This window comes from Clinocottus analis, unplaced genomic scaffold (genome assembly GCF_023055335.1).
Source record: "Clinocottus analis isolate CAN_PGR_092001 unplaced genomic scaffold, fCliAna1.0.p SCAF_5, whole genome shotgun sequence".
Taxonomy (NCBI): domain Eukaryota; kingdom Metazoa; phylum Chordata; class Actinopteri; order Perciformes; family Cottidae; genus Clinocottus; species Clinocottus analis.
The window spans coordinates 8015662-8039922 of record NW_027176207.1 but is presented as its reverse complement, the minus strand read 5'-3'; the positions used below and the strand labels follow the sequence as shown (position 1 = coordinate 8039922).

Here is a 24261-nt window from a genome sequence, read left to right as displayed (position 1 = left end):
CCTTTAAAACTCAAAGAAAATTATATTGATGATAATAATAAAGCAGATCTTTTAAACGTTTGAGAAACTTAGACTAAATCTGCAACAATCAGTCCATTAACTGGTTAGTTGATTGGAAAAAAAACTTAACAATTTGGTCAATTCATGTATCGTTCAAGTAATTTTATAAAATGCCCAATTTTACTGAGTCCATTGTTTTATGTTTTAATTAAAGGTTCACAATAATCTTGACATTTTTTACAAATGTCTTAAGAGCCAATAATGTTGAACATTCGGCAATAAGTTAAACATGTTTGGCCAAACATGGATATCTCCTTTTTGAAGGAGGGGAGCTGAATAAGCACAGATCAACAATTACAGTATTCAAGATTTATTCAATACATTTGAAAGATGTTTTAACAAAGATGTAGCGTAAATGCTTTTAGCTTCCAACTGTTTTGCTCAAATATGCTAGATTATCCAAACCAGTTTGCAAATGAACGTGATTGTTTGTGGTTAATGTCTTGTTTTGTGTCTCTTTGATAGGTGTGTGGGCCAGTCAGGTGGTGGTGCCTCCGAGGGTGAATGCTGTGCTGGGGAAAAATGTGACCTTAGAGTGCCGGGTGGAAGTGGGTGCAAACCTTACTCTTACTCAGAGTTCTTGGGAGCGCCGTCTGCCATCAGGCTCCGTCACAGTAGCTGTCTACAACCCACAGTATGGTATCTCCATCCCTCCAGAGTTTATCCATCGCTTGTATTTCCGCTCACCCTCCTCGCATGATGCCACCATTGTCTTGAGAAACGTGGGCTATGCTGATGTCGGGATCTATACCTGTAAGGTTGCCACATTTCCTCTTGGAAACACTCAAGACTCCACTATCGTCAATGTACTTGGTAAGTGTGTTCTATGTAATGTCAAGTACAGCTAATACAATTTATCAATTAGTTATGGAGTTGATTAAATATTGAATATTCATTAAACTATGTCAAATGTGAATATTTGCTAGTAGTCTGTCTTTGTTGTAGACTCTCTTCTAATTTGCCGTCTCCTTTTGTTTTTCTTTTCTACCTATCCTCGCTCACTTGCTGTATCACAGTGGAGCCGAAAGTCTACGTGTCTGCAGGTTCATCTGCTTTGGTCGACGGTGGCAATGATACTGTGGTGGCCACTTGTATTGCTGAGCGAGCCCGGCCCCCTGCTGAGGTGTCCTGGGAGTCCAACCTTTTTGGACAGTCAGAAGTGCAGCTATTTGACGAAGCCAACGGCACAACCAGCACACAAGTGAGCTACCTTTGGCAGCCCACACGTCATGTCCAGGGCCACACACTCACCTGTGTTGTCCGCCACCCAGCCCTGCAGAGTGACTTCAGGATCCCCTACGAACTCAATGTGCAGTGTGGGTGCCTTATGAGTGGCTATTTGGGGTATCGTGTTAACATCTTAAAGAGGGCATTTTTGTAGATACGCTGATTGATAGCAATTCTGTCCTGACGTAAGTGTTTTCTTAGGTATTGTTATGGCTTGAAGTAGGTATATTAAAGGGCGCAGTAGAGTCTACACTGTAAAATGGAGTGACGTTTTTAGGTCCAAGAGGAGGCTCCCATCTGCCAATTGAAAGGGATCAAATATAGAAGTGATTTCCTTGCTCCCTTCCTTTACTTTCCTTGAACAGTCAAACACAGTATTTAGCAGAAAGTAAAGGTATTTGATTTCCAACAGCATTCAGTTGATGTTGTTTGGCCTTGGCAGTGTTGATGTTTGATTTAATTGAAGCGCTTCAACGTCAATTCACTTTTGAAAACCGCTGAATTGACAGATTTATTCAAGGACAATCCATGCAAGATCCCTCCATGTATTAATTGTGGTTTAAGACAGGCTGTCTTTGGCAGTTTCCTTGATTTCTCTTTTTATAAAAAATGTCAGTAAGCCCCCATAGACGTTGGAGCACATATCTGTACTTGGTGGGTCTAATGGGTCTCCACAAAGCAGCTGCCATGCTAATTAAAATTATAGAAAAACAAGAAAGCCAAGCATTTTATAGATGACTCCAAAAAACATAACTGATTTTACAGTTGGCAAACAGTGTTGATGATTTGGTTTGAAGTTGTTCAAAACTTCATTAGTAAGTCATTACTGTTAACTTCTCTGTAAACTCAACAATGTTTTTGACTTTATAAATTAAAACACTTAAGCCAGAACTATTAATACAACACAGCAGAAATATTTTTAGTATATGAAAATTGACCTTGATCTATACTAGGTAACACTAGGTGTTATGTAAACGGCAAACTGATTAAACAGCGAGCAGAATTGACTAGTCTGTGCAGTTGAACATTTCAGGTTGTTTGTGGCCAGTTTGTTGTGAAATCTCAATTATTTATTTTTTATCCCTCTTTCTCTTCAGTTGCTCCTGATATCTCTGTTGTGGGCTATGATGGAGACTGGTATGCTGGTCGGGAAAATGTTCAAATGACGTGCAAAGCCAATGCCAACCCACCGGCTAATCATTTCAGATGGATCAGGTGTGTGTGTTTGTACACCACTTTCCTTTTTTAGAAATTAAGGCCACATGCTTTATTAATAATAATGATGATGATATTATTATAAGATAAATCTAACATTGGCTTTTCTTTTCCAATATTTCAAAAATAAATTCTTCAAGTTATTATTCATCATGCATCCCAAATTAAATGTCACATGTGCATGATTACACGATACTTGTTGTCAGTGTGTCTTTATGTTTCTAAATATTTGTGTCTCTTGTGCGTCATAGATTGGACAGTGAAATGCAAGAAGGGGTGGAAATAATGAACAGCACTTTGCTCTTCCTGCGTCCCCTCCAGCGGAATGACTCTGGAGTTTACAGGTGTGAGGTTGCCAATGACATCAACCTCCGCAGTCGGGATGTGCGCATTCTCATACAAGGTGAGCGGAGGATACACAGCTGACTCCTATTGCCTTTTCTTCCCATAGGAAGTACTGTGCTTGCACACGCGTCATAGAGCGTATCACTGCCTGTGACATTGTCCTTCAAGCTGAAATGTGACACTATCACTCTCACCCATTCTCTACATACTGACAGTCTACCAAGCATTCGCTCATGGTAAATTGTGTTGGCACTGATAATATTTGACTTTTTAAATTTAGTCTTAATTGCATGCTGATAAGCCTTGATTAACATTAGGTCTTTAGATGTTCTAAAGGGGAGGTTCTGTGCCAAACAGCTGCACATATTTGAGGCCTCTTTAGCCCACAGAGCACTGCCCCTGCTCTGTCTCCTTGGCTTGGCTTCTAAGTATGTCTCTCTTTTGTGTATGATGAGCATGCTCCTCTGGTTTCACAAAATCTGTCTTGTCTGTGGAAGCTCTTTTCCTGAATGAAGTTCTGATTATGATGTGCTCTTCTTTTACATCGCTCTTGCTTCCTCTTCTGTGTTTCTTTTATTTCTGCATGTGTCATGCAGTAAGAGGCAAAAGCCTGCAGCCTTACTGTGAGATGATGTCCCAGATTCATAAAACATTAACTAGATCTTTTCAACTCCTATTTATTATTTATCATCCATATTTCATTTTCCTTTGAGAGGACCCACGGTTGTGCGCAAGCTCACACATGTTGGTGCACCCTTCGTGGTATGTATTGGTGTTCTCACATGTGTCAGTTCACTGCCTCCACATGGAGTTGTATAATTCACATGCTCGTGTCATCTCTCAGATGTGAATCTTTTCCTCACATCTGGCCTGGCACCAACTTTATAATGGCAGAGCAATTTTGCAGTGCCATTAAAGCTTTTAGACCCAAATTCTTTCCATTACTTTAGTTCCTTCAGATGATGGCGCTGGGCTTTTATGTAATTTGTGGGCATCACCCTAATCCAGTATATTTTAAGTTTGGTGTTCTAATAATATACAAAATAATGTGTAAATGTACTTTAAAATTGTTATCATAACAAAGTTAGGAACATGCATGAAATGATTTGGTGTTTCTATCGAAGTAAGTCGGAGTTACAGTCAGCCACATTTGTTCTCTGTGCAATATTAATACTGTGATTTTACAACATTTGGAAATATTTTTTTTTTATTCAACCCATTGGTCTTTTATGAGGCAGTTATGTGTTTTGTTCAACCAAATACCTGAATAAACACTTATTTGAGTCGGCAACACTGACTTTCACAAAGGTAATATTAATCACAACTACTGTGCTGGATTGCATGGCAGGGCGCGTTACAATCTTTTGATCACCCAATGAGTGGTGTGCAAATCTTGAGATGTTGATATTTAATCCATTACTTTTTTTTTTTAAAATTTTTATTAGTTGAATTTGTCAGACACAAGTGTCAGTGTTATCTCCTGTTTTTGTATATTTTTTTCGGCAACAATTATTTATGTGACTTTAAATTGGGATTAGTTGCTCTGACTTTTGCATAAATCAGGAAATGTAAAGGACTCGGCTAAACAGCCAAAAGTTTGTCTGGCAAGATATAAATTACTCTCTTTATTAAAACCATTGTCATTGTTACAGGAAGTGGTGGTCAAATGCATTTGGCCAATGCTACAATACATTTGAACTGACATAAAACTAACTGGGTAAGGCAAAGTCACCTGCAAAGCAGCGTAATCCTAAAATATGGCATGCCACCAATAGAATACTCTCCTAAAATGCCAGTTAAAAATAAACCAGGAAACTAGCATGTACCTTTTTTAACCAGGCTTCAGTAAAAGCTAGCGACTAGCTGCTGTTTGCGGCCTCTGTACAATATGTGGGTAGTGATAACCTGTTTGAGTCATTTCACAACTGTAATTACTACACTAGTGAGATTTATTTTGGGGGATTTGTAGACACTATGGTGTTTCTTATATTTTGCTCTTCATTTTAAATAGTGTAGTACCCCAGAAGTGCTGATTGCAGCATTGTCAAGAACGGTGTTATAGCTGCTTGCACATATGCCAAGTGTGAAGTTAATTGAAGGAGTAGTTCTTGAGATATGCAAAGAGCAATCATACTGTCCATACATAAACAGAGAATCCTTCCTTTATACATTATGCTGCTATAGCGCCACCTATTGCCTCCAAATTTGTTACTTTCACTCAGACATCATGTATGTACAGCTGTCAAGCCAGTAAGTATCACAAGAGACATGTTCTGCCTACAGCATTTGAGCTGACTTAGCGGGGCTGCTATAGCAAAACAAACAGAAGAAAACACAAGAAAAATAAATGACATTTCTATGTTCTTGACCAAATTCGGTGACTGTGAAAATAAAAAAAAAATAATAATATTTGTACACTTTAAAATAGCAGAAAATCAATCTAATTGCAAATGGGTGTTGCTTATATGGATGGATTCATCTGCACCCATAAAATCCAAGGAAAGGGAAAGGATTATTTTTATTTGTCTGACACTGGTCTTCCACTTTTAAGCGACACTCGCCATGAGAAAACGTACATGCCAGTGAAACCAGTCGACAATTGCAGCTAAAGCACAGTGACATACCATCAGCCACTTCGCGATTTGCGCGCCGCTGCCAATGTTAGCCTGTTTTTCACAGCTCTAACGTTAGATAAACAGCTCAGGATAAACTGGAAAAGAGTGAAAGTTACCGAAGGAGAACATGAGCTGATAAAGAGTAAAACTCTGTTGAGCTCACCCCTCATGAACATAAAAGTGCTTTCCTTTTTATTTTAGGAGTGACTGGCTGATCTTGCTATTATAAGACCCTGAGGTGTTTATCAAAACAATAAAAAAAACTACAAAAACAAACTAAATACTATTAACGGTATGTCCAGTGCAAGTACTTTTTTACAGTTAGCGTTGGAGGCAAATGTAACATTACTGTAAAGCAGTTTGTAACTGACATACATTGTACAAGTGGACAATACACCTGCCTAATGTGACGTAGATCCTGGTAACCGTCCTTGAGATATGCACTGTTTCTCTTATGCTAATTGTGCCCGCCCTTTATAGGTGTTTATGTTTTACTAAACAATCATTGCTTAATAATCAATGCATGCAATACTATGCTCTGAGGAATTGACGATGCAAACCGTAGGCTCCATGTGCTCCTTAGTTTAGTATGTGTTTGTAGTTTAGTTGATGGTAGTGATCCCTACTTAGTAAAATGCTGATGTAGTTGGCATTGACATTCTCTGCTTTTCTGTCTCTTCATCTCTCCCCTCCACCCTCTATTCCCCTCTCACCCTGCTTCCCTCCATTAGATCCTCCTACCATGCCTTCCACCATTACTGCTCCTGTCCTAACTGGCTCTGCCTCCTCCACCTTAGTCGATAAGGGGCATGTTCTTCTCAGCTCCCCCACACTTGAAGCCCTACCTGAGAGTAATCTTGGTTCCATAGTGGGTGGGGCAGTGGGCGGGGCCTTGTTTCTGCTACTGCTGCTGTGTCTGGTTGGCGTGTGTTACCTCCGGAAACAGCAAACCTTCCACGGGAACTACTACACCAAGCAGTACCTAGGCCCCAATGACCTCCAGAAGGCCCCGACGCAGCACGAGCTCCACCCTACTAAAGCTGGAAGCAGCACCCAGCACCAGGACCACGACCGGGAGGAGTGGGGCGACCGCCAGCTCAAACAGGAGCATGACCGCCGTAACCATAGCAACTACAACGGAGAGGAGTATCCCTCTAATGGCTACACTAGGGCAATGAGGGAGAGCAGTCATCACAGCAATCAGCAGAATCTCCAACGTGAACACACACAGTATTCTAGTCCACGGCAAGCCAGATGTGTCAAATACCCTCATTCACCTAAAGCACAGAGAAACGCCCCAGCCCACCTGTCAGATGACTGCTACGATAGTGGGCCTGAGGGGGAGTATGTCTCTCACACAGACGGGTCTGTCATCTCGCGTAGGGAGTGGTACGTTTGACAAGCTACTTGGTCCTGCAGGAGCAGAGAAACAACTGAAATCAGAAGGTTTCATGAGTTTAATTAGGAAGAAGCACATTATTTCTGTTCTGTTTACGCACTTCTACTAATCTCAAGTCTGTAGTTCTCTTGTTTTGTTTATGTTACCTGGTCGACACTTGAAACAAAATGTTTCTGTTCCTGATGTAGGCAGACTGTAGACTTGAAGGACTGAACTGCACAACCACTGTGACATGTAACGTCTACATGCCTCCAAAGGCGATTTGTCACTAGTTTATGTGCAGAGACTAACTAAATATCATGATGTATGTGCACTCTCTGCCTTACTACATGGACTGCCAATGTATTTACTTGTGTCTTTCTGTTAAGTTGAAGCCCTGGGGGCTAGCAGCCCACATATGGTTGTTGTAGAAGGATTTTTATTTATTTTTTTCCCCACTAAGTCAGCCTACTCAGGCTATGTGTCACTTGCCTATTTTCTATGTGTTTATTGCTTAAACGGATTAGTTTAGAAGATGAATGGCTGATATTCAAAAAGGGTAGAGAACCCATGACTGAAAGTTATACCATGAAATTCAACGGATCGCATGTCCTTTTTCTAAAACTCAGTAGAACAGAGATTGGGATTGGGCTGTATAGGCTAATTAAAGGAGTGTATCTCCCTAAGAAATCATAGAAACTTCATAACTGATCTTTCCACACTGATTTATAGTCATAAAAGATATTGTACTGCCAAAACTTTTGTATTGAACAACCACATTTGTTTTCTACCAGAAATGTCGTCCCATTATGCAACTTAGGCTTGAACTTGTCCACCAATGTCCTAATGTCCTTTTTAAAGCTGATGGTTTAGAGTGGAAACTTCAAAAGTCTTTCTACTGTATATTCTCGGGAGGGAAAGCGAGGATGTCTGCATGAACAAGGCACAGTCCACTAACGACAAACTGGATTTACTAAAAACAGTCGAGCCTTGAAATGCAATTATGCTTCAAAGTTCAGATAAGAATAATATTATTATTGTTTTAACATTTGTGTGGATTGATTGATTTGTGGAAGCTTTTCTAGTGAGTTGTCTTCTTGATTTAGCCTCAAACACATCCATTACCATCTGGTAGATAACAGGAGAATGTGTTTGAGAGTTTGCACTCTGGCTCCAACCCAGGCCTCTTGGAAATTCAAGAGTGCTATCAGCAGGGGTATTGTTGAAAGCAGGCTACAGTATGGCAGGCACCATTCGCTGGCCTCTCAGTCCCAAAGTATTTTGTTGCACAAAGAAGTCATTCAATAGTGCGGCCAGTACTCCAAACCACAAATGACCACCGACGGACTAATTTCACTACTCGGAGTAATCTGTAGAAAGACATGACTAACACAATATGAGGCATTAATAGGCTTATTGTTGCTTATCCATGTGTGCAGCCGCACGCTCTAGTCATGTTCACGAGGTGGTGTTTTTGTAAATTAAGCATTTATTATTTACTACCAGTATTACTACAGTCAAATACACAAAGACAAATCGGGTCATCTGTGATGGATGTGCTGTTACTGTTGTGGTTCTCAAAGGCACAGCACAGTGCTTACTCGCCAGATGAGACAAACAATATTTGGTTGGACATTCATTCATAGTTATCCGTCAAGTAACCATAAAATAATACACCCTATGAATCTTTTTTTTTATTTTTTTTAATTTATTTAAAATGAATTTCCGGCTGGGTTTATCCATTTGTCGCCAGCCACATGTATTGTGCGACTCTCCCGCGTTGCGGGCATCCCAAGTACTGTGAGTGAAGTGAGGAGACAGTGTTTTAAATGTCCGTGTCATTGGGCTGTGGAGCCCCAGTAGTTCAGGTGTCACGCTTAGATAAAGCCATTACAGATTTAAAGATGCATTTCCGTTTTTGTACTTTCACACACTTCAAAATATTTTGGCACATGCACCTATTTACCAGACAGCATGGAGGAGATCCAACAATTTCTTTCAGGCGCACTAGTGTTTGTGAATACATGACAACTTTAGTAGTATGGTCACTTATACAATATTTGCTGCCAGATGCCAAATATTTGTTTAACTTGTATGTATAAATATGATGACAGTCTCACATAGGTATTGCTGACTAGCTAACAACTGATTATAAGCTTATATAAATGACTAACTTATCACTGTTGTAAACAGGGTCTTGTAGCCTGAAATAGAAGTGAAAAGATGCTTTAGGCCACTTTTATTATAATACAGTAACTGTTGTTAAAATGGGAATTGGTTATATTGTTATGAACCCTCACTAATTATTTGTCAGGATGTGAATTTTGCGCGGTGAATAGGCTGCAAGTCTTATAGTGAGATTTGATAATGTGTCACTGCAACTTCCAGCAGAGATGACCCGCATACTGCAGTTCATGTTTAAACTCATTTCCAACGTTGTGCAGTTCACCAGAACTAATTTATTCTCATGGTCAGAAGCTTCCTGTCCTAATGAGTTACTCAATTTTAGTTGACTCCAATTACTTTAAAATAATTCCTTTTCTTACCACAAGTGGTGTGCAGAAGGTTTTGCTGTATGTTGCCAAAAACACTTGATAATCTATAACGCACTCTTTCTTTGGTAGAATGTAGTTCCAAGGATAAAACGTTTACAGTTTGGATCACCCAAAGTAACTCAAACAATGTTTCTGTAAAGTGTTGCTGCGGTAAAATGTCTTTAAAGCAATGTTTTAAATGTCACGAGCTCCTCAAAGATTTCCATCCACCTTCGTTGTGTTGGTGTGGAGGATGAAGTCTGAGAGAATCTCAAAACTGTTTGCATTATTATATACCATGTAAGGGAGAATTTTAAAAGAAATGTTGTGGGGTGAACTGACCTTTTTTATTGGGAGTGGCCAAAATGAAGTGTACTGTTGGCAATTTGTGAACCACAACACTTAATTTAGATTTATGAAAAGAGGTTTTGGGGGTGGCTGTGCTGATGCCGATTAATTATGCCTTTCTGGTCACATAAATGCAGAGAATAACGGGAAGCACAGCCGCGTAAGCCCTAATTTCGCTAATCAATGTACTGTTTGCTTGAGTTTTCAGCCCTCCCCTGGATAATTGAAGTTCTTTTGTACTGTGACATGTATTTGTATAAAGATCAGTCATCAATATCTTTACCTTGATAAATGTCCTTCACCATGGGTTAATGAAATACAATTAGTGCCTTAGATACCTAGAAGAAATGTAAGTGTTTTCTTATTGTTATGGATTCAATAACTTGTTTTTTTGCTCTGTGACATTTATTGTTGCCTTTATTGTTTTCTGCTTCTGTGTCTTAGGAGGACTCCGTTGTGCCATATTCACTTTTCTGCCCCACTCACCATGACAGTTAATGGCGTAGTAGTATATTTGCAAACCTGGAAGCATTGTTACACACAAAAAGGCACAGCTTGAATGCATTTTTTTATGTAAAATTAGTGAGAGCATCTTGACTTCAGTTTTCTGTCAGGGATTTTGGTTTCTGTAGATTCACTATGTTCCACAGCGGGGTTGAAGAAATACCTTCAGTCTCACATTGTCGATGAAAAGCACCTTGTGGTCATGTTTTGTTTTGTATATGCAGAAGAAAATATGTATCTGGAAGGGAAAAAAAAACATACTTATGTCAGCGACAACGGTGGAGCATTATTTTGGCAATCGTTTTGAGATACTTTAGTTCAATAAAGCACCTTAGCACTTGCTAGTCCTTCTCTCTGGAGGTTTTTGAGCTTGCCGCTGCGCCGACTGCTCAGTCTCAGCCTCTTTGTGCTTCTATAAATGACATCATCGCTAGCTCCCTAATGCTGCATACCCCTCCTCCCCCCCCCCCCCCCCTCCCACCCACAATGTGCACACATGGGAATTACATGATGTAATTCAAAATTCAAAATCAGGTTCCCTCACTTCACCTTATCTTCATTACTATTTAGTATCAAATACTTCTGGCGTGAGGGGAGACCCCGCACTGCTCTGCTCTCCCTCTGACCTCTACACCGGTCCTTGTTTACTTTGTTTCAGGACGGAAAGGCCCTCGCTCTCCCCTACAGCTCGTCTCCTTTGTGAACTCGCTCCCCCGGTGTCTTTTTAAACGCTGAGTGTTTATGTCTGGCCCAAAGTCCCCACTCACCAGCCCATTGACTGTCCCCATGGCAACAAGCTCATCCGGAGCTGCTGATGGAGGCTGTCTTTCTGCAAGCTCTACCTGGCCACAGAAAGCAGAGGGATGCAGGGGGGCTGGGAGTTAAACTGTGCCGCTGTGTAAGGCAGAGCAGGAAAGGGAGAATTAGCAGCTGGAATTAAATTGCCCATTATGCCCCACTGCACCACCGAGAGCTCCTCTGGCTATAAGGGCATACGCTGATGTGACCTTGACACTGTCAAGCCTGGACTCCAGGTCCTCAACAGCACGGTTTCCCTGAGTCTTTTTCTTTTTTTTTTCTCCTGCTGACCTCTTTGCCTTCTATAGATCTTATCATGGTCACAGTGGTTGTTGTCATTCTGACCTTGAAACAGGGCATGCTCAGTCTGAATGGTGGCGATTACAAAAGGGAAGCAGCTCAGTATAGTAACGTCAGCCAGTAATGCTTGAATTTGTTAGAGACACAAGTGTGGAAGATCAGTGGGTTTGCTTTCTGCCTGCGACACAACAGTTTCCAAGGATACTTTTCACAACACACAAAGGAGTGAGCAAACGTCTCAGGCAGCGTACAGGGAAGCAGCGCTGTCGCCTGTGCAAGAGAGACTTTGATATTAACTCCCCAACAGAGGCTGGTTCAGATTGTCAACGTCATTGAGCTGAAAATATTGAGATGGAAGACGGAGATAAAAACGACCACCTAGCGCTCTGAACTCCCCCCTTTGCTGTTACACCATCATCTGCTCCCTGTGGGGCCTGTTGTCTGGGCAATGGCATGACCCTTGACGCTGCTGCCCGCTGTTAAGGTTTTAACATGGAGGGGGGGGGGGGGGGTGAGGAGGAGGAGTTAAGTTGCTATCACTCAGTCACTCCTTTTTATGCCCCTGAGGTGTGCCGTGTTTAATTCATAATGAGCAGGTCGCTACGCTGACCTGGCCGAGCACCAGCATGCACTTCTCTGTGTGTGTGTGTGTGTGTGTGTGTGTGTGTGTGTGTGTGTGTGTGTGTGTGTGTGTGTGTGTGTGTGTGTGTGTGTGTGTGTGTGTGTGTGTGTGTGTGTGTGTGTGTGTGTGTGTGTGTGTGTGTGTGTGTGTGTGTGTGTGTGTGTGTGTGTAAGAGAGAGATAAAGTGCTGAAGTAGGAGAGCCAGAAAGAGCCTTGCACTGGAGCCAGATCCCAGTATGGGGACAGTTGATCCACCACTAATCCAAGCCACTCCAGAAGGGATGCTATTTGAACCGTTGAAATGGGAGAAAAACATCTTTAAAAAAAAAAAAACCTACATGAATTTAGTTATGCCTTTTTTTAATTTTCCCAAATACTCATGTATGGATAAAACTTATGCGCTATGGATGGCGCTTCATGCATTGTGAGCAGTTTTAAACTTGTCACATTATGAATGCCAGCGAAAATGTCTGTCGCCAGGCTTTAAAGCAGGCAACTTGATGAACGGCATCTTTTAAAGGCTTTTTGATCAACTCGAGAGGCTCTTGTCATAGTTCAGCAGCCATCAAAGGTAATCGACTGGTTATTAACTGTTAGAGGACAGCATGACAGGAAAAGAGGGGGGAGGGCGAAAAGGATGAAGAAATGGCATTCAGGGAGGAGTTCAGAGGTCCAACTTGTTCAATCTGCATCACAATTGAACTGTTCTTTATGATTCTCCTTTCAGCACATTATTGATTGTTTTTCTCCCACCTCAACACTGGAATTGACCATTACACAATTTGCTTCTCCCCTCCCCCAACCTTGTCACCTTTTGTCCTCCAGTTCCTTCAGTGTCAGTTTTACACATTATTGCTGATTGGCCAAAATTGGCTGCTCTCAGTTTAATGCATCTTAATCACATTTAATCCTAATCCTCTCAGTGGACAACATGGAGCGTATGCAAGCATATGGTCAAACAAAGAGAATACAGCAGACATTACAAAAGCAACTAGAACTCAACACACACAAAAGACAGAGGAAGGACGACGTAGAGACATGGATGGACAGTGTGGTGACCATGTAACGTGAATGATTAGTGAGTAATAGAGTTTCAAGGTGCAGTTCAGGGGCTTTATTGGTCCCTTTTGCTTTTGGCATCTGCATCGCTCACTCCCCCTACATTTCTCTAAGAAATTTTAAGCCAGTTAGGAGCCCTTGCCTTTCCTCTCCAGAGTTGCCGAACAGAGAGGACAGTCTTCCAGGAGAGAATGTACATGATGACACTCGGAGCAGTGTGTACTCCTCAGAACAAACTGCTCCAGTTAACAAATCTCTTCCATGTTGCAAGTTTGAAATGTATTACAATTAAAAGGGCAAGCCTCAGATGCTGTGGAGGTAAGTGTCAAACTTGCAGGAGCTTTTATTTCCCTTGCCTGCGGATGGTGACAATCATTCAATGCGTCCTGTCGTCCGCAGGTCTAAACTGATGTTGCTGTCACTGTCGTTGCCTCTAGGGAGCATAGGTGGAGTTGTGTATCTTATATCAAATACCCCAAGTTTCAATGCAACTTTTGACTCTTTCTCCCCCACTTCCTCATGCTGGTATGTCTGTGTTAGCGGTCTACTGAAAGTCTCTCTTTTCTATCCCAGACCAGTCTCAAGCAGAGAGGTCAAACTCTATCGTTGTGGCCGGAGCCGTCATGGGCGCAGTCCTTGCTCTCTTCCTCATCACTGTCTTCATCATCGTAATCCTCACTGCTCGCAAGGCCCCGCCACCGGCTTTCACTGACAAAGTGTAAGTGCGACAGATAATTCATGCTGCAGAACATGTTCGTTGGTTAATTAATGACATGATACCTTGTGAGGTTGACTGAAGCCCATCAGAGGGTTCACAGAGTTGGTTCTTACTCCCGTGGAAAGTGCTGCAGCGGTGCACGCCCCGGAGCAGGCAGGCTGCAGGACAAGGTTGAGAGGTGGCAGATAATTGCTGTCTTGGCAGCAAGCCCTTGTCCTATTTTGTTCAGTCTGTTCATATAGTGCACCAGCACTCATGTTAATGTTAGATCCAAGAAGAATAACTTTTGAGGTTGAATTATTTACAAAAGGAGCTGGGTCACACTCTGCCAGAGTCCCGTGACTGACATTATATGCTGTGTGTGTTTGTTTATTGTGGCTCTATTGTCTGTATAACTGTGGTTGCCACTGCTTCTATTGCTTCCATCTAGCATTTATAGCAGGACAAAATTACTTAATGTATCCAATACTGCTAATCAACCGACTACCATTACATGCAAATCATTATTATGAACCCGTGGACTATATCTGCATGGTTGCAGGTTGACCCCCCCTCCTCATCCATCTTTGTCAGTGCGTCATTGAGCATGCTCACTGCAGGGAAACCCAGCTACATATCAAGCTTGTCTCAAGAAAGCAACATAACGGCTGAATAAATGTTAATCCTGAAGCCGATAACTCCAGGTGCTAAATCCTCCCCCCAAAATACTGCAGGTAAGTCAATCATGTATGAAAAAGAGACTGATTGGATGTTCAAGTTCCAGCTTATAATTAAAAAAAATACAGAGCAAAAAGTTATAATCAAAACATTTTCACACATGGTTTATTGTTTCAGCTCAAATTCATTTCAATTACTTTTTATCAACCATGGCAATTTCATATTTTCTCTCCTTAATAAAAGTAATTTTACAACTTAACGATGACATTTGCCTTGCCTTGCTTCTTCACTCTAAACATATTGTCCTCTACATCCTAAATTCAGTGACGGCGTGTGCCTGACTGATTATGTGACGGTGATAACAGGCCACCTTCAGACATTGCTGACTGGCAGAAAACAGCATGAATTAAGGGGGGAAATCTTTTGTGGATGGGTGTGGGCCCTGCATCACCACACTGACACTACAGGACGGTGTAGCTCGCCGCGTGTTGCTCTGTGGTCAATGCTACTACGAACTTGGCATCTTAAGTGCGACCGTGGCTGGAGGTCCCAGTGGGACGACGGGGGCAGGGTGGACTCGGGCCTCAACCTCTCCTTCACCACACACAGATGTGAGTGCAGGACATGCAGCATGTCACTGGACTGGAGTCTCTTACCACTTCCATCACAATTATAAAAGAAGAGCAGCATCAAGTGATGTACAGTGTCAGAGAATCAATGCCTGTCATGACATCATGTATGAATGGCCAAAGTTAGTTTCTAGGTTTCAGTTTAGTAGTGGAGAGAGACTGCAATAAAGATGATGACATCTCTATTGCATCATCAGGGTTATTTTCTCCTTGGAGTCCAAAGGTGATCCTTCGGGTAGCCCTTCTATGAATTAAACTAGTTGTTTTATGGTGCTTCTTTTCTTGGTTTACTCTTTCAGATGTCTGACCGTTCTGGAGAAATAAAATCTTTCCTCATGGCAGTTTTCTTTTTTTCTAAAGGATTGACCTTCCTCCGACACACAAGCCGCCTCCTCCCTACTCTGAGAGAGCTCCTGCTGTTCCCCTGGGTGTCCACGCATCACAAGTGGCCTGGCTCTGTCAGGTAAACCTCACTGCATTTACATAACCATGTTGATATCACGTCAGTAGTCTATATTTCATCTGAATCATTATGTACTTATCACTTTGCAACAAAGATTAACACTTGGTGAGCTGATGATGAGCGCTGAGTCACAACAGAAAGTAATAACTACCTAGACTCTGACTGATATTATAATCTGTGTTTATGAAACAGGAGGCCTAATGGCTGTACTCATTTAAAATGTAGGATGGTTTTAAATCTTTAATCTGTGTGCTCGGCTCAGCTCAACCTTTTCATTAGCTTGTCTTTTTTTCTCCTCGCACCCTGAAAGAAAACTTCTACCGTTTCCTCTCACACTTAACCCGAGACTCTCTGATGCGCTGACGTAAGAAGATAAAACTATTTTGTGTTATGAAATCAACAGACGCGCAGGCACGAGCAGACCGACGGGCAGCAGCCACGCGCGACGAGGCCAGGACCACCGGCCACACGGAGCCCCACCCAGCAGCTGTCCCGCCTGCAGTGGGTGTGTCATCAGAGCGGGACAGACCGGGTGTACATCAACCACCGTGAACACTACGTCTGACAGACATACTGAACACAATCCACATGCACATGGCAGTCATTCACTCTGTCCGAGGCTTCACCTGATTCACTGAGCCATCAATTCAGACGACGAAACAGCTGGCAGCATTAGAGGACCACGTCCCTCACACATTTTCATTACCTTTTTATTTCATATCGTGAAATGTTATTTGTCTTTGAGGAGTAGTTTAATGTTTGTTTGAGATTTGTATGGAGCCAGGCTAGTTGTTTTCCTCTGCCTCTATGCGATGTGCTAAACGAAGCAAATTACCTTCTGGTTCTTGCTTATATTTATATTTTTATTACCTCCTGGCTCTAGCTTATATTTACTGGACAGACAAGAGAGTATTCATTATCTTATTTAACTCTAAATGTGAATAGGTGCCGTTTTCAAAGTTCTTTTTTCTTTTCTGTTTGCAGATATCCTGTGTTTATTAGTGTTTGATATCACTCAAGATACCAATACGATGCTTTAGAAATCACATCTGATCTCTAATCAGCTTGTGCACTATGCTATACAGGTACAGATATCTTCCATCTCCAAACACTGTTTGCCTTTTTCTATTTATTAGAGGTTATCACAAAGTATACAGACTCTGTTCTCGGGCACCAAGCCCCTGCAGATCCAAACTGCTTAGGTCCACTGAGACCAAATGTACTAACTGCAACACAGACCATGAAGGGATTTATTTAGGTATTTCTTGTCCCAGTGTGATTTTCTGTTGTAGTGTTGTGACACGATGCTTTTTGGCAGCAGAAAGAGTAGATTTGTAAATGTCGGCCCTGTGTTGGTGTCATTAGAGTCCTAACCTCCTACTAATGAAGGAAACGGTAATCTGAGACGTTACTGTGTAAAATATTCAATATTTTGGGGTGTAGTTTTAAATTGAAGAGGATTATGTACTTCATACTCCTCTAAAATGTGTCTTTCTTAAGAACTAACGGTCTGAAGTGCCATATGGACATTTTAGGGGTGGGGCGGGGTCCTCTATATGATATAGTTTTTACATATCTTCAGTGTTGTTTGATTTATGAATTAAAAAGCATTTTCATTTAAATGTGTAACATTTGCACCAGTGACATGATGCGGTGACAACAGTAGATTAAAAATCACCATCTGTTCTCACTCAAACGAACTATGAAGGTGTTCAATAGCCCCCTAAAAGTAAGCAGACTGAGATGGAAGCTCTGAGTCACGACATGCAGAAACAAAAGAACTCCTCGAAGACTAGCGCGAGAGAGAGAAAGAGAGAGGGTTTGAATTGGCATGTGGAGGGTTTCTGAGGCAAATTCATCTCAAGGTCACAGTCACATTGAATCCTCTGTGATTTTCAAAACAGGGTAAACCGGTTGTTATTACAGGACACATTTGGTGTAGATGATGCAGTATTTATATTTGAGGGCAATGTGTAGATGGTTTGACCATGAATTACATACCAGGCTTCATCTATTTCTGGAGCTCAGTCAGTGATCAGTGGGTTTCTCCATCGTCAGGAAGGAGCGGAGCGGACACTTTCAAGAGCAGCACCTAGTGGACAAACCGGTCAGTGCAACCTGGTGGAGTGTATCTGAGTGTATTTTTTTTTTTTATAAATCTAAAAATCAATCCACACTGACTAGTTGTCTGTCATACTGGACTGTCTGTTTAATGGGAATAATATTTCTGTTTTGAATTAGACAAAATCTGCTGTGCTGGGTTATCATATTTGTCCTTAAACCAAGACGGCTGCTTCACTTTCGGGGCCTGGAGTGCATGTTGGCTCGTTGTCACACTGTCATGTCATGAACACCTTTTATTGTAAGGGATCTGCTGTGAAAAAGGACTTTGACATCATTACTAATAAAGTTTACACAAGTAACAGATGAGTGATTTAAGATTTAATAAGCTAATGAATCTTCATTTTTAGTAAATAACCTTTTATTTGGGAACAACAATAGGAAATGACAATAAAAAATAACAAATATAGAAATAGTCAATCTAAAGGAAAAGACAAAAGTGGCAACCATAACGTAACATAATCTGTAGGCTAAGCCCTGGCATGCCTCACTTTAAACATTTTTCTAATCATGATTACACTTTTATTTTGCGGCACATTTTACTGTCATATTACGTAATATACACCAAAAAATGAAAAGATGCCAATTCCACATTTTTCTTCAGTGATATGAGCTTTTACCATGGTAAGCTGTAGCAGAGGTTCATTTTAAGGCTGGTTCACCCAAATTACAAAAATACATTGTCTCACTCACTTCTAAAACAAGAAGGTAATCTAAAGACCTAACTGAGGTGTGCTGACCCCTTTTTTATTTTTTCATTACATGCTGAAGTTACCGAAGCCCTCTTTGAAGGATGCTTCAACCTTATAGTGTGAAATGACCGTAAATAACTTCAGTTTATTAAGACGTGTCAGTATGAGTGCAGCTGTGTTTCAAGGTCTAACACAGACCACTAGTGAGCTCCACATGGTTACCAACATTCACCGGGCAGTAAAGTTCACCAGCGAAACGGCTGCATTGAAAAAAACTGCTCAATGTTAACTGGCTCAGGTTTGGCAGGTAAAACCATACAGCGGTCAGAAAAGTACAAAGGGTAAATGAAAGAATAGATTACCCATCTTCTCAACATCATGTCGGTTCAGGTTTTAATGTCACACTGAGTGACAATTTATCAAATATAACGGGGTGGGGGTGGAATCAGGCAAAGTTTGACTGTCTATGTAACACACAGCAAGTTGACAAGTGCAACGCTGCATGTCTGGTAACAACTAAACTCACTGTCTTGAGTTACATTAACAGCAAAATCTAACTTGTGTAACTCATTCAAATACTAAAACTTTAACAATGAGAGAACTCTGTTCCCTTCAACTTTTGACAAAAAGAGAAAAAAACAACCATGTTTCAGAGAAAATTAGATTTTCTTTCATGAGGTGTTTTTTTGTGTAATTTTAGAGCGATGTCTTGGTTATTTTTTTTAATTTTTTTTTTAGAAACAAACATCGACCACATTCTTGGTTGGTTTGGAAAATGTTGACATGGAGTTGTGCCAGCGCCTAGTTGTGTTGACATTAAAAAACATGAGATCCACACTGGAAGTATTTATTTGTTATATTATGGACTGACAAAAAAACATCATGGAGGAAGACCTTGATTCAAATATAATTTTCTTGATGCTAAAGGATTGGTAATTTTACCTTAAGGAGAAAAACATTTCCATGAAATGCCTGAAGCTGCACGACAATAGTCTAAGTATGGAATTTAATAGCTTCCTACAATTAATTTGTTATCAATTTAATGTGACCTTGACCTCCCCGTCAAACTGCCCCTCGAGCATTTTCCTCCTCACAAGCTGTCAGCTGCATGTTGTGATACTGAGTCGATTGACCCATTTTTGTGCCTCAATCCTTTTGTTTAAGTTACTGGTTTATACATATTTTACAAATGGTACATTGTCCGTAGAGATTGTAGTTTTATCCACTGAAATGTCCTCTGAAGGCAGGTTACGATGCAACGGGTTCACACAGTCATGCAACTGAAATGAGGTGAAGGGTTAATGTGTTCCTTTTGGGTGTTTGTAACAGTAACTTGAGAAATCAAAGACAAAAACTTTCTGGCAAGCTTAAAGTGCACATTATTTAATATTGTTTTTTATTTTAACAATGGGTTCCATGACTGCTGACTCAGAGTATTTTAGCATGTTTCTCTCTGCCACAACTTAACTGTTTTGATTGAGTATTTTTTCGCTGCGGCATGCAGCGGTTTTCATTTTTGAAAAACCCACCAAACAAAAGTCAGACAACGTTTTGGACTGACTGAACAGCGTGGAGCACTCGGCAGCTAGAGAACCACACATTTCCCTCAGGTGTTGGTGGAGACAGAAAACTTTTACCGCTGCACTTTTACAGGAGATACATGTAGCGTTAAGTGTGTTTAAAGCTTCTCTGCTCACGTAGTTGAGCTAACTCGTGTATTCTGTTGCTGAAAAATAACTGAATATCAAAAAGATTCATGAGGCGGACATAAACACAGACTATAATTAAATATTGTGTTCACAGCTGGTTTCTGTTGCCCATGTTTTAACCAGCAGAATTTTAAATATGAGAGCAAAAATAAACCTGTTTGGTGCCATAAATAAGTTAGTTATTGCAGGACAGTTGAAGTTGCTCTCGCCTTTCTGGACTTTGTAACTTTAATCAATAACCAAGAGCAGCAGGAAGTCGGTGTTTGAACCTGATCAAATATAATGAGCATGACGCGCAGAGAACAATGAACTCATTAATTCTCCTAAAAGTTGTACGACGTTGCTTCTTAAAAAGCTTTTCGCTTATACTTCAATGTAGCAAGCGCAAAACCTTTCATGTTAATTAGTAGCAGGTGATGTTCATGTCAGATTTATTCTACCCAACTAACTATTTATGATGCCACATAATGAGAGCAGCAATAATGCTTCACTGCTTGGTTATGAATAATTCCGCAGCTTAACAGGAACATGGTGCCCGCTGTTATGTAAAAATAGACCTGTTATCAAAGGGAAAACAGTGCTATTCTGTCCCTGATTGGAGTAGATGACTGTGTGAACTGGTTATATTAAACGCATCCTACAGAAAGAATTTCAGTCACCAAAATTCTTCCCCTCGTACATTTCCACTACTTCTCCGTGAGTGAATGGCAGCTTTGTCTCAGCTGTCCGGATCAATTAAGTCTTGCTCCCATAAACAAACATCATGGTGGAGGAATGGAAATGAGCTGCTCCTCAAAGCGGGCCCAACAGAGGCTGTACCATTCCAACATTTTCCAAATCCCAAATCCTGGGTGCTTTCAACACGCAACCAACAAGTTACTTTGACTTGGCTTTCTGTTTCGGTGCAGTTGCAAGTGTAGGTGCAGCTGCGGGTCCAGCTGCAGGAGAAGGCCTCACTGAAGCATACAGACCAAGGCACCTGCAACGAAACAGGGACGTCGCAACAAAAAGATGTTCATGTTGAGTTCGCATGAGCACATGAAAGAGCAGGACTTAAAGAGCAGGTTACTTACAGGTTTTTGATTTTCTTTATGAAAGCTTTGACGGCTCTAACCATCCTCCTTATCCGCATCTGTTTCCAAAATGACTGGTTAGTGCATTCAAAGGGTTTCTGTGTCCACCTTCTATTTCTCAAGTCATTCGCTAATCGCATATTAATAGTTTATTGTGTCTCTTTTTTCTGCTTGAGTAGATGTTGCAGTTCAATGAAGAATTCAGATTGAAAGAAGAAGAAACGCTCACCTGCTGCTTTTTGTACAAAAGAGGAATTGAGAAAACAACGATCACAGCTGTTAAACAAAGACAAAGGAGAAATTATTTCAGTACTACAGTGCAGGTTTATTTAAATGTCTTATATTATGTTTTCTATTAAAATGTGTGGTGTCCAACATGTCTCTCTGTGGATGGGTCTTTAGGGGTGAGGTCAGGGTGAGTGGCTGGACACTCTTTTTGACTTTTAAACAGGAGACTTGGTTTCTCTCTCGTCAAAGTTGGTCTCTTTAAACCTTGTCCATGATCCTTTCCTTACTTTTACTGAGTAGTTTTAGTTTGCCTATAGACCTTAACTTACACATCTGGCAGATTAGAAAACACGCAAAGCCATTTTTGAATGCAGAACTCACCAGTTATCACCAGAGTCAGTCCGCTGGTTAAGACTCCAACATGGGACAGCAGATACAGGAGCCCGACAAACTGAGAACAAAATAAAATAATAATGTGATGAAGATGCAATCAAACTGTCAACAATCAAGTCGATTGCACTATGGATCCCACAGAGTCAACAACCCCACCGTGCAGCTCTGTGAAGCTGCACACGCGCCATACTCTGACCTTAATTGAGTCGATCATGCTTTCGATGAAAATCAGCCGTTTGATCTCCGTGAGGGCAAATGCGATCAGCAGTACCACCTCCTCCACCAGCATCACTGTCTCCTTGTCCGTCAGAGAGCTGTCATAATCGAGATACGACCTGGAGAAAGAGACGCATACACAAGCATACAGTCTGAAGTGAAACAAAACACAGAGGCCCATACATTAATCTACAAGCGCAACATGATTGCACATCAACTCCTAAAGAGCAACGCAGCAGCAGTGTGGGCTTCAAGGTGGAGAAACACACAAATGAACATTGACAGACTCACTGGAAGGGATGGACGCCGGGGTTCCAGCGCAGCAGCTCCAGCAGTTTATAGTAAAGCCGGAGGGTGAAGGTGACACACATGACACCCAGACAGATGTGGGAGAGCACGGAGACGGCGCTGAGCTGAGACAGACTGGCCAAACTGATCACCAGCCCCGTGAACACCACACAGGTCTTTTTCATTTTCCGCCAATACACCAGATCCACAACTACTCGAGAAGACACACAAACACACGCGTTAGGAACAGTAAATGAGGTGGATTACAATGAATGCATAATTAGTCAAACCGTCTATTCCTAACTCACGAAGGCCCTGATCAGTGAGATACAGCACATTTATTTTGTATAAATCTAGAACTCAATCAGATGCATTTGTTAAGTTTTTATTTTGTTGACAACTTGTGGGATCATTCTAAGATTTTATTTTGCAACACCTGTCGATGAAGCAGTGTTTCCTTTCATCTTTTTTTTTTTTTTTTTTTTTTTTTACTGTTGTGCCATAATGACTATAACCGGTTGATAACTCATCATTGTGCTATCACGAAGATAGATGACGGGTGGAGAGAAGTTAAATAGCAGTGGCTGTAAAGATGCCTGATGCTAAGGATTAGCTTCATATCAGTTTTCCAAAATACTTTGAAAAGTGACACCATGTGAAAAAGCAGTGAGTGTATTTGATTCTAACGACCCAGATCCTCTCCTGTCTTCCTCTGTTTAGTACAAAAACAATCTGCTGGTGTTGATGGAAACATGACACAGAACATGACACTGGTCTTTTATGTTGCACCCTACGCCAAGACAAATTCCTCGTTTGTGATAACTTATGTGGCAATAAAACGTATTCTGATTCTGATTCAGAAGCTTTAGTTCAATAAGAGGCAAGATGGACAGCAAGCGTTTAAAAACACAGATGTTGAGTTATTTAAGAACACGGTAAGACAATAACTGAGTCACTAAACAAGCCATATATATATATATATATATATATATATATATATATATATATATATATATATATATATATATATATATATATATATTATATCATATATATATGATATGTATATATGATATGTTGAAAAAAATAAAATAACCTTTTCTATTTAGGCGTATAAGTTTTGTTCAGTGTGATTGGTTTACTTTTTTAATAATGTTTACGGCATACAGTTCATGGAACTCTGGCTTTGTATTCAAATGAGGGACATCCTAAGTAGCATCTTTTTGTTCATTTATTTTCTGAACAAAAAAAGATCATATTTCAGAAACAGATGCATCTCCGTGCTAGTGTGATAACGCATATAAATAATATATAATAACACTATGCAATAATTGTAGTCACAGTGTGACATTAGGTCTTTAAACACTAAAACATTCATTTAGCCTCCTAACAGTTCTCAAGGTAACCTTCTGATTAAAGCTAACTGACACATAAACATGTACACACACAGACACTAACAACAACAATTTGGATCTCGAAAGACAATTTACAAGCAACTGATGCATGCACACACAAAACCAGCAACCCATTTTCATAACCAGGTTTCTAACTAAATATATCAGTGAACTTTTTCATTTTCTTATTTATTAGTAAATTTGGACAGTAGGCTGATGAGGCAGAAACAGAGACACTTATACTTATGTCGTCATTTTCCAAGCTGGGCATAACCTTATTCTGATTCTAATCATGTTATCAAGTAAAATATAACCTAAAAAAATGCCTTATATATGTCATATAACTTGTCAAAATTCTATTCGCCTGGGGCAATGTGGACCTTTAAGAATGAAACAAACAAACATATTTCAATCAGCAACAGGGTCTCATTTAGTTGGGTTCTGTCCGTCCACCAAATGAAAGACATGCAGGACTCAGTATTTGACTGGTCATCCTGTCTGTATTCACAGCTGCCGAGCAGAGGCTCCTCCGGCTGACAGCTGGACTCTGGCCAGCTACCTGTCTGTTGCTATTTACTCTACTTAAAGCTGTCATCATTTATTTTCTTACGTTTGGTGGCCATTTCAGCGACGATCCGGCTTGCTTTCCTCGCTTCCTTGTGCTTCCACTGTTGG

General features: G+C 40.8%; 2 protein-coding genes across 3 annotated transcripts in view; one reads left to right on the top strand and one right to left on the bottom strand.

Moving 5' to 3' along the window:
- The window catches only part of nectin3b (nectin cell adhesion molecule 3b), a 23228-nt gene extending 5347 nt beyond the window's left edge, over positions 1-17881 (top strand). The window contains exons 2-8 of one of the 2 annotated variants that reach the window (XM_068600262.1): positions 526-873; positions 1077-1376; positions 2385-2502; positions 2754-2905; positions 13579-13723; positions 15370-15472; positions 15876-17881. In XM_068600262.1, coding sequence (XP_068456363.1) covers positions 526-873; positions 1077-1376; positions 2385-2502; positions 2754-2905; positions 13579-13723; positions 15370-15472; positions 15876-16037 — 1328 coding nt within the window. In that variant the 3' untranslated portion in view covers positions 16038-17881. Of the gene's footprint in view, positions 1-525; positions 874-1076; positions 1377-2384; positions 2503-2753; positions 2906-6193; positions 10634-13578; positions 13724-15369; positions 15473-15875 lie in introns of those variants that run through there. The other variant, XM_068600261.1, reaches the window with a different exon arrangement.
- On the bottom strand, positions 17633-24261 carry rtn2b (reticulon 2b). The gene is made up of 7 exons (XM_068600263.1): positions 24197-24261; positions 22196-22403; positions 21885-22023; positions 21677-21746; positions 21297-21343; positions 21068-21126; positions 17633-20973 (listed from the first exon to the last, which is right to left on the bottom strand). The coding sequence occupies exons 1-7, from the start codon at positions 24207-24209 to the stop codon at positions 20871-20873; spliced, it is 639 nt and encodes a 212-aa protein (XP_068456364.1). The 5' UTR covers positions 24210-24261; the 3' UTR covers positions 17633-20870.

Bases quoted from the DNA above. Each gene is read 5' to 3' on its own strand.
- rtn2b (XM_068600263.1), bottom strand. The intron at 21,747-21,884 runs GTCAGAGTATGG...TTTTGTTCTCAG, and splicing joins GCATGATCGACTCAATTAAG to TTTGTCGGGCTCCTGTATCT. The intron at 21,344-21,676 runs GTGAGTTCTGCA...TTTGTTTAACAG, and splicing joins ACTGACTCTGGTGATAACTG to CTGTGATCGTTGTTTTCTCA.